General features: G+C 42.4%; 1 protein-coding gene across 1 annotated transcript in view; it reads right to left on the reverse strand.

Annotated features, from left to right (window-relative positions):
• The window catches only part of SPON1 (spondin 1), a 376,259-nt gene that overhangs the window by 67,297 nt on the left and 299,089 nt on the right, over positions 1-9,873 (reverse strand). Inside the window, exon 7 of the mRNA XM_006027949.3 lies at positions 3,667-3,731. Within this exon, the coding sequence (XP_006028011.1) occupies positions 3,667-3,731 (65 nt within the window). The remainder of the gene's footprint in view (positions 1-3,666; positions 3,732-9,873) is intronic.

Here is a 9,873-nt window from a genome sequence, read left to right on the forward strand (position 1 = left end):
GACCAAAATGCTGGCTTGCATCCATAGATGCTTCTCAAGCAAATCCCGGGACGTCATTCTCCCCCTGTACTCGGCCTTAGTGAGGCCGCAGCTGGAGTACTGTGTCCAGTTTTGGGCTCCACAATTCAAAAAGGATGTGGAGAAGCTTGAGAGAGTCCAGAGAAGAGCCACGCGCATGATCAGAGGTCAGGGAAGCAGACCCTACGATGACAGGCTGAGAGCCCTGGGGCTCTTTAGCCTGAAAAAGCGCAGGCTCAGGGGTGATCTGATGGCCACCTACAAGTTTATCAGGGGTGACCACCAGCATCTGGGGGAACGTTTGTTCACCAGAGCGCCCCAAGGGATGACAAGGTCAAATGGTCACAAACAACTTCAAGATCGTTTCAGGCTGGACATAAGGAAGAATTTCTTTACTGTCCGAGCCCCCAAGGTCTGGAACAGCCTGCCACCGGAGGTGGTTCAAGCGCCTTCATTGAACACCTTCAAGATGAAACTGGATGCTTACCTTGCTGGGATCCTATGACCCCAGCTGACTTCCTGCCCTTGGGCAGGGGGCTGGACTCGATGATCTTCCGAGGTCCCTTCCAGCCCTAATGTCTATGAAATCTATGAAACAGGCAAAGATGTATTAATATAATTACAGCTGTCAAAACTTCAAAATCAATGTAGGAAAGTAATTATATCAATATGTTTAACTGCTGTTAAATATTGATATTTTAAGTGTAACTAACACGATATGATAACTTGGTTGGGTAACTGCTTCCTGATCCCATTTAGTATTAATTTCAAACTCTGAAGCTTGACCAGACTGATTTCCTTTGCTAACCTGTGAAACTTTCTCTTTCACTTCCTGAAGTAGTTTTCCTAATGTTATGTGTTTGATAATAGTGTTTAATATACCGTAAACTCCTTTGCCACAATAAAGCAATATACTGCAACATGGCTTAACATTACATGATGTGATGTTTTGACATATCGGCTTCACACCAGACCAAGAAAAGCCATATCATTCATGATTACTGAAGAGAAAATTATCCATGCCCATTACCCGGTAGAAAATTAGCAACACATGCTTGCCAGAATAAGTTTGCTTTGCTGTGCATAATAATTGTCTAAATGTTTGTCTGATGTAACAGCTTTAATTCTTGTACAATCATAATTTATATTCCAACAGAGATAATCAATAATGTTAAACAGAAAATCTAAAAAGAGAAATATGTGCTAATTGAAAAGATTCTTTTCTTCAGAGATGGAAGCAGACTTTAAAATGGAATTAAAAGAGGGGTACCACAACCGTATATGAGAAACATAATGAAAATGATTTAAAAAAACAAACTACCAAATAAAAGAGGGAAACACAACAAGAGCTGTTTGGGAAGAAAACCTTTGGGTGACATTTTATAATACAGTAAGAATATCTGGATATCTGGAATTTTTCTGTGGATGTTATTGGAAGGTGACACCAATTGACATACGGAAAAGAAAAGATGTTGCTACAAGAACATCTGGAGGGTGTTTGAGAAACATTGTCATACATAGCTCTGTGAGAATATGCCTCAAAAATGTTTGAAATCGTGTTCTCCTAATAAAAACATCTAAAGAGTTTTTTGTTAAGTCCTTTGTGAAGCTGTTACTTCTGCATTCCCCCTAGCTGATATAGCCATGGGCACTATAGTTTAATTAGCTTTGATTTTTGTGTATGAATTTAGTGCTTTTGAAAGATGATGGATTGACAGCTCTGGAAATCCTCTATCTATCCCCAATACAGTCAAAGAAATGAATAATACCACATGCCTCTCTGACAACCACCACCATATAATGTGTGTGCTAACTGTGGAGTGGTGACTGCAGAGACAAACCCTTGCAACATTGATCATTTTGAGGCAAAAGCACCATCACTGCTGTTTTCTTTGTTCTTTTTTTTTTTTTTTAAGGTTATAAGCAAAAACAAATGGTTCCCCTGAGCCAAACGGGCTTCACCGGATCAGAGCCAGGCAGTGTAATGACTTTTCTTTTTTAAAGAATACCAACTTGGTATGCAAAAGAACAAGCAGGTCAACACCAAAAAAAATGTATTGGAACTTACTATAGGTAAGCTCAGTAATAGGTCCCCCAAACCAACATAGGTTGAGCAGAGTAAAGCTGGAGACAGTTTCTGTGGGGAGCTCATTATCTGAATACAGCAACGAAGGAACATGCCAAAAGGTTCTAAGGACTCAAGACAGCAATTAGCTGTGCAAGACTACAGACATATGGATTTTAAGGCCAGAAAGGACAATTATAATAATCTACTCTGAACTCCTGTATCCCACAGACAATCACTGAACCTCACCCAGAAATCCTGTCTCAGACCTATATTTTTTATTTTGCTTTCAGCATCTTTTTAAAAAAAGTATCCAAGGACTTCAGGTGAGAAAAAATTTATCATAGCTCTAGCTAAACTGTCCAAAAGGGCAAACACTCTCGCTGTTAAACACTTCTCTTCATTTCTAGTCTGCATTTCTCTAGCTTTAGTCCCCTACCACTAGCTCTTCTTATGCCATTATCTGCTTGATTAAGGAGCCATCGGATTGCAGCTATCAAAACAGTTTTCTGATCAAGTTACTTCTTAATTTTTCCTTGGATAAACTAACTGGCTTCTCAAGTTTTAAGCCTCTTCAGTCTTTTACAGAACTTGATTCTTAGCTTTTTTCTGGCTGACATCCATGTAGTCAATATCCTTTTTGAATTGTGGATGCTAAAACTGGGCACTCCAGTAAGCCACCATACTAATGCTGTGGACAGAGGTCATGCCACCTCTCTGCCTGATGCAAAGACTGCACTCACCCAGTCTAAGCCATAATGGCACAGTGGGTGCTCATGTTTAACAGGGGTCCTTTATTAGTAAGGCAGAACATAGCTCCTTATCTGGTAAATGCCACCTACTTCCTTTGTTCCTAGATGGTTTTGCAAAGGCTGTATTTTAAAAAACCCTGTTGCTGAAGCCCAACCTCCAGTGAGAAAATAAGTTTCATGCATTTACTTGAATTCTGCACATGTCCAAACCTAGCAATTAGGCAGGGGAGATGGCTTCTCTGGTCCTGAGCCCTTACTGTTTTTTCTGCTCTCAGGCTTTCTGCCTTGGGAGACCCTAAGATCAGCAATGATGATGGTGAGCCATGTTCTCAGCTCAGGTAATTATTATAGCTCTACTGAAGTCAGTGTCACTATGGCAGTTTACTGTATCTGAACCTAGGGTTCAATGTCTTTGAGAAATAAACTTTCCATAAGATATATTTTGGAGCTTTTTAGGGTCCGTCCCCCCACCAAAGAGGATGACAGAATGAATGATCTGGTCAAAACAGATTATAAAGATACTGTGTACTGAATAGGAAAACTTGCATACATTGTATAAATGTCATAGTTTGATACAGACACAACATCAGCAAAATGATCTGCTCTTTCTTTTGCCTGAAACAGTTAGCAATCCCAAAGTACACCAATAATAAAAGAGAGAGTTGCAATTATTGGTAAAATACCAAGCACAAGTCAAACTCATCTATCAACAATATTTTTATATTGTTTCTTCACAACAGCAAACCATTGTGTGAGGCAATAAGTTTGGAGTACCTGTCAGACGATATTGAACAGAACTCTTTTGGGAGGCTTCATTCCCTACCTACTTACACGTTTACTGGTTGCCAGGCAGGCCACTGTGCTTTCGCCTTGATGACAGTTAAAACCTCATCACTCTGCAAAGGGAGACAAAAACAAAACAAAACAAAACCAATCAACAGTTATTGGGACAATTTTATTATGAGAGTAACATTCCTCAATGATTTATAGCACCAAGATGAGGCACTTGGAGCCAAGCAGTGTCTCAGCATTTGGATGAAGAGGCATGTACCTTACTCTCTGTGATGTTTGGGAGGTGCGTTCTCTGCTACTCTGGGTGAGGAAGAGAGCAGCCAAGAAGGTATGGGAGCTTCCCAGAGAGGAACCACGTTAGTATCCAACCACTGCCACACTCACATCACATCAGTGCCTCTTCCACTTATACTGCAACTGAACTCAGCAGAAGGGGTTGGGCGCACACTGCAGCATGGCTTGTTACATTTAGTTTCCCTTTATGAGTGCTGCAATTTATGGTATGAGAAGAATTGTGACTTACTGCTGTCTCCAGCAATAATTAATTTCTCTTCCACCAAGGTCTTGGCTGTCTATATGGCACAAGCCAAGCCAAAGACAGTGTGACATAAAAGGGTTTGGGGAGATGGTACAGTGAGAAAAGCCATAAGACGGCTCTGTAATTCCCACAGAGCTCATGGAGATAGCAGAATGTGGCCAGTCCTGCTTCCTAGAGGAAGTGTGATAAGGCAAGAGTCTTCTGAAAACTCTGGAGGGCTTTATTGTTGCTCTGTGGGAAGGGGTACACTTGACACTTCCTGAGGAACAAAACCCAAATACTGTCCTTTGTAGGCTCTAGCAATGGACATGGACAGCACTGGGGAAGAAAAATAGGATCAGCAACCCATGAGCTGGGATGAATGTCTTCAAAATGGTACAGTAAAACAGGGTAGAACTGAGGCAAAGAATTTTCTCTTGAGGACCAACCCTAAACAATGGCACACCCCGCAAAGCTGCTTATAATCAGCGACACAAGCAAAATCACCAGCATTTCCTATCCACAGGATTTAATGTTACATCAACAATCCATAACCGATGCACTGCAATCTCCTTTAAATGCAACTTTTAATAGCCACTTTCCCTGCTTCCCCCTCACACACATAAAAATGAAAGGATGTATGTAACGCACCTGTAGAAACTCAGAGAGTGGCTAAGCACTGTAGAAAGATTTTTTCCTCCCTTAAAGCCTATAAGGATCCCTGCATCAGCAGTTTTAAAATTTATATGCAGCGTAATAAACCCTGAACAAAAACAGCAGACTGTTTTAACAAGGCTCTGGTGCACAGAAGACATCTATCAAGTGTTTCTTAGAGCCTTTTCCCATCTCCCTGAGGATTCCTTCCCAGTAATTTGTTTAAAGTAATACAGAGTTCACAACTCACTCACATGATCTCTGCAGCCTTTTAAAAATATTTCCCAATTAAGCTAAGAAACCCATCCCATACATTACTAGTAATTGGCAGTTCCAACAGAGCTGTCCTTTCGTTCAGTGCTAATCTTCCTGCCTCCCCCTTGATAGCAATGGCTCTGATACCTCAGGCTAGTTCTAATCCATATATGCCCCACTTTAGGGAAATCAATTTTCACTGGTCATTTCTACCAGTGCCATTATTTTTCAACTCCTTCTTTTTACCAAAGTAAAGCAATTATAGCCCTGATGTGCCCTATCCATAACATGGAAGCATCTCAGACTTGGGTGCTCATCCATGACATGATCTCTTCCTCATCCTGAGAGAGCAGCTTGAAGTAATCCATTTTTTATGAAGGGATAATTTGTGGCTGCTGTTAGGACAGATGCTTGGTGAGATTCAGAGCTGCATTAAATTCAATAGAGCTGTGCTGAACTACATCAATTGAGAGTTTGGATCCATGTGCTTAAATCAATATCAAGAATAACCATTCTCATATTATTAGTGGGGTCGGGGTAAGGAAAATAGTGCTGTGAAGGGGAAGATCACACACAGCGTGCTGCCCAGGGCAACCAAGTTGTGTTGGGGAAATCTATGGGAGCTGGCTCTGGACAAGACCACGGTGCTTCAGCAGTCTGATTTGCTGCTCTTGCTTTTGTCATTCTGCTTCTCCCCTCATGTTTGGGCAGTACGGAAATGAGCTCTGCATCATTCAGTGAATCCAGTATAAACTTAGCATTGCCATTGTGTCTTGAGCTGTCTGTGCTTTTGGATGAGGGAAAGACAGTATTTTACCCAAAGAAATTAAAAATAAATGAATGGCAGAAACAGACCAAACCAAGAAAGTTAAAATGTGCCTGATACTCACTTCAGTCTCCCTCTTTCTTCTCTAGTCTCCCTGGGCACAACTTGCTCTACGGATGGAATAAATCCTGAATGCTATCTGAATTCTGGCTTCCCTTTTTCCTTTCGGCTGTATTGCTTCAACACCTCAACATCTTTATGCTTTTTAAATATGTATATTTTCATTACATACCCTCAGAACACTTTGCATTGACTGAAAGGATTAAGCATGTATTATACACACCAAAGGGAGCTTGACTCTTATTACTTAAAAATGCCTGTTTATACAGACACTGTGTGTCTGAGTATGGTGACTTATTTACTTAATAAAAATCAACAGCTACTCCAGGCCCATCCAGGTCCCTTCACATAAGGAAGTGCTTATGGCATATGCTGTGCTATGCAAATTTAAAATGCGCTCTAGGAACCATTTTTCAAAGTGTAATAATATCAATAGCCACTTACTGCTGAAAGTGGAGAGAGGGAGACCTGAATCAGACTGCCATTTGGATTCACGCATTCTTGGACTTTTGAGTAAAGTCAGACTCCAACTGGGATCCGAACATCAATGCCAGTACACCCCTCTTTATCATAGCCAATTCTCAGATCAGAAAGGTTTGAAATCCAGATACAAATTAAGTAGGATTAGACTATAATATAATATAAAGGCAGCTCTGTTATTTCATATAATCATTTGCTAGATTTCATTCTTATGTATGGATACTGAATAATGTCAATGTTAAAACAGTGCATAGAGACATTTCTGATTACTCAGAAAATGGATGATTTTTAACTTACTGTGAGCTTATTAAATATATATTTTAATAGTCTTTTCACAGAGAGCCTACACACTAAAAAGTCACCCAGGAATAGTTTTTTCCCCCCCCAGGGGAAAAGGCGCCACAGGGAAAAGAGTAATTTCTGAACACACTGTTGCATTTTCTGTCTGCAAACTAAAATCAATATAACATCTGCAGCATACAAATACAACTCAAGTGACTATCTTTCAAAAGGCAGAAATGTCCTTATCTTTACATATTCAAATGTAACACACACACACACACACACACACACACACACAAAAGTGTGGATGAAAGCCAAGATGGTAGATGAAATCACCATCTTGGCTGACTTGCAGGGCCCACAGTTAAAAGCAGAAACCTCTACAGCTTGAGCTGAAGAGTTAGTTTTCTAATGCAGTTATTAACTGGGCACAGAACAGAACTCAGAATGCATACCATCCCTATGGGTTACATGCATGTATATCTGTGATGGATTACAAATCTTTGTCTGCCTCCTTTTCCATCCACAGAAAGTATGTGCATAGTGGCAATCCAAGCCAGACATTGTACATTTTTTGATAAAGATACAAAATCTGAGTTTAAAATCAGCAAGTGAACAGCCAACCATTTTCAGCTGAAAGTAGGATTCTCTCGCACCAATGTTTAATAGGCTGTCCTGTACTAACCGAGTGCAAAGACCATAGAAGCACTGTAAAATATATGTATTCTTTATTTCAAGGAGTTCAGTCAAACTTTTCCTCTGGGTTTGCTTCCTATCATTTGTAATGATGTTCTCTCTGCATTGCCAACATTTTGCTTTGATAGTTACAGTCATAGAAATTCTCAAGCTCAGGTAAAAGAAACAGTATGTTTCACTACTGTAGTCTTATGTAGAGTTTACAGTAGTCTTATGTAGAGTTTAGATTATGGTTATATGGGATGGTTTGGATAGGGATGATCCTGCGTCAGGCAGGGGATTAGACTAGATGACCTCTGGAGGTCCCTTCCAGCCCTACCTCTCTGTGATTCTGTTATAAATGCTGTAGAGTGCCTAGCCATAATGTTCATGTTTGAATGGAAAGTGATGATACTAATGACTAACTGCTAAATTTCTTTACATGGAAACCAGATTATCTCCACCATAGAGAGAGAGAAAATGCAACAGTGTCTAGCTAGTGAAGAGAAAGGAAAGTGGAAGGAAGAGAAAATGCTTCAAAGCCCTTCCAGAATGTCTTCAAGCTAAAACTACATCAGCTAAAAACTAATCAAAAGAAAAAATTGGCAGCCCTGTCTCACACTTCTCTGTAGTCATGTCTATACAAGATGCTTACTATGCAGTAGCTCATTGCTACTGTACTACTAGACACTACTGTACAGTAACACCAGTTACTGTGCAGTCATTTAGTACTTGGGTATGCAAGTACTAAATGACTGTGCAGTAACAACTGTGTAGTCAGCATCTCATGTAAATGTGGCCTGTATGTAGGAAGCAAATATAAGAGTGGATTTGGGGTTGTTAATCACATAATTTGAAATGAAATCTCCTTAGGTTTTTAGTCCTCCATTCTTGAAAGTACTTAAGCATTTGCCTCACTGTAACAGAGCAGTGGGCACATCTACACATGCAAATGCTCCAGTGTGGGTTTACTCTAGATTAATTTACTTTAGAGTAAACCCACCCCGGGCAGGCATCTACACGTGCAAGGGACTAGGACCAAATTTGATGCTCATGGCAGCAGTCTGCTCTCACCCGCACTGGCCTTGCACCGCCCCCCTGCAGCAGTCAGGGGGATTTCTACATGGGCTCTAGCCTAGGGGCTGGCAGTGAGAACAGGGTCTCCTGAGCTAGGAGACAGCTGTCTCCTGGCCCCTGCCCCCAGGAGCTGCATGCTACCATGGCAGGCTCCACCACTGGAGCTCAGGTGATTGCAGAGCTGGGGCAAGGAGATAAGAATCTCCCAAGCCCCACTCTGTGATCACAATCACATACCAAGAGCTGGGAGATCCCTGGTGCCAGGACAGGGGGACATTGTCCCTCCCTGGGCTGCAGTGACAGAGCAGGCAGCTCCCAGGGGCAGGGAGCAGTCTCCTGCCCCCTGCTGCCCAGCTGTCCAGGAGCATGTTTGCTCCTACTCAGCTGTCTACATGTGCCATACTGTGTCTTTAATTACTCTCAAGTAAATTTGCGACTTGTATTTGCAGGTGCAAATTTACTTGGGATTACAGCAAATTATTTCTCAGTAAGCATCTGCACATGTAGATGGTGACACTTATTGTGCAGGAATTTGTTTTAATCTCAAGTGCAGCGGTTCATGTAGACGTGCCAGTATGGTCCTTCAGGTGGGAGCAGAGAGCCTGTACTAGAAGGGAATACCCACTAGAAGTTAAAAAAAATCCTCTGAATAAGAGCAAGGGGCAAGTAGGGAGAAAGAAGAAGTGGTCCACAATCAGGAGGTGCAGTGGAAGCCAGGGAAGCTTGCTACCGGAAAGGGGTAGAGCAAAAATGCCTCTCCTGTGTGCGGGCCAGGAGCGGTCTGAGGCCCTCGGGGGCGCGCGGCGGGCTGTGGCCAGCAGCCCTGGCACGCGGGTCGGGGAATGCAGGCCGGTGGACTAGAATTAGGCACGGACACTTAGCGGTTGATTAAAGATTATTTTACTTACACCGTAGATGGTCGCGGTGCAGGCAGGAAAACTTGCTTGAGTTGCAGTTACAGACAGGAAACAAAACAAAACTCGAACCTGCAGGGCACGAGAGTACGTTGCAAGGGGTTTTCGGCGACGGGAAGATGCAAGACACGAGGGTACGTCGCAATGGGTTTTCGGCGACGGGAAGATAAACCTGCAGGACTCGAACCCGGACAGAGCTCTGGATACACTCACATGAAGTTTGCTAGGCTCCGTGGAACTTGCGCGCAGGGAAGGGGTTCGTCGAGGGATCGTTCGGTGACGGGGAGAGGCCAGAGGTTGATCAGACCCCTATAGCCTGCGCTGGGTTCGATAGGCTAGCGCTTAGAGATCTTCATGAGACCTGAAGTTCTCTTCCTCCTGATAGTTGTGGAGTCCTCCCTTGCGGGGTTCTACTCGGAGTTCTCCAACTTGGGCGGAAACCGCTCAAGCCTTTTATACGGCTAGCAAGCCAATCACTAGCCGCCACGTGTGAATAATTTCATGCA

Source organism: Alligator sinensis, unplaced genomic scaffold, assembly GCF_000455745.1.
Source record: "Alligator sinensis unplaced genomic scaffold, ASM45574v1 scaffold1072_2, whole genome shotgun sequence".
NCBI lineage: Eukaryota > Metazoa > Chordata > Crocodylia > Alligatoridae > Alligator > Alligator sinensis.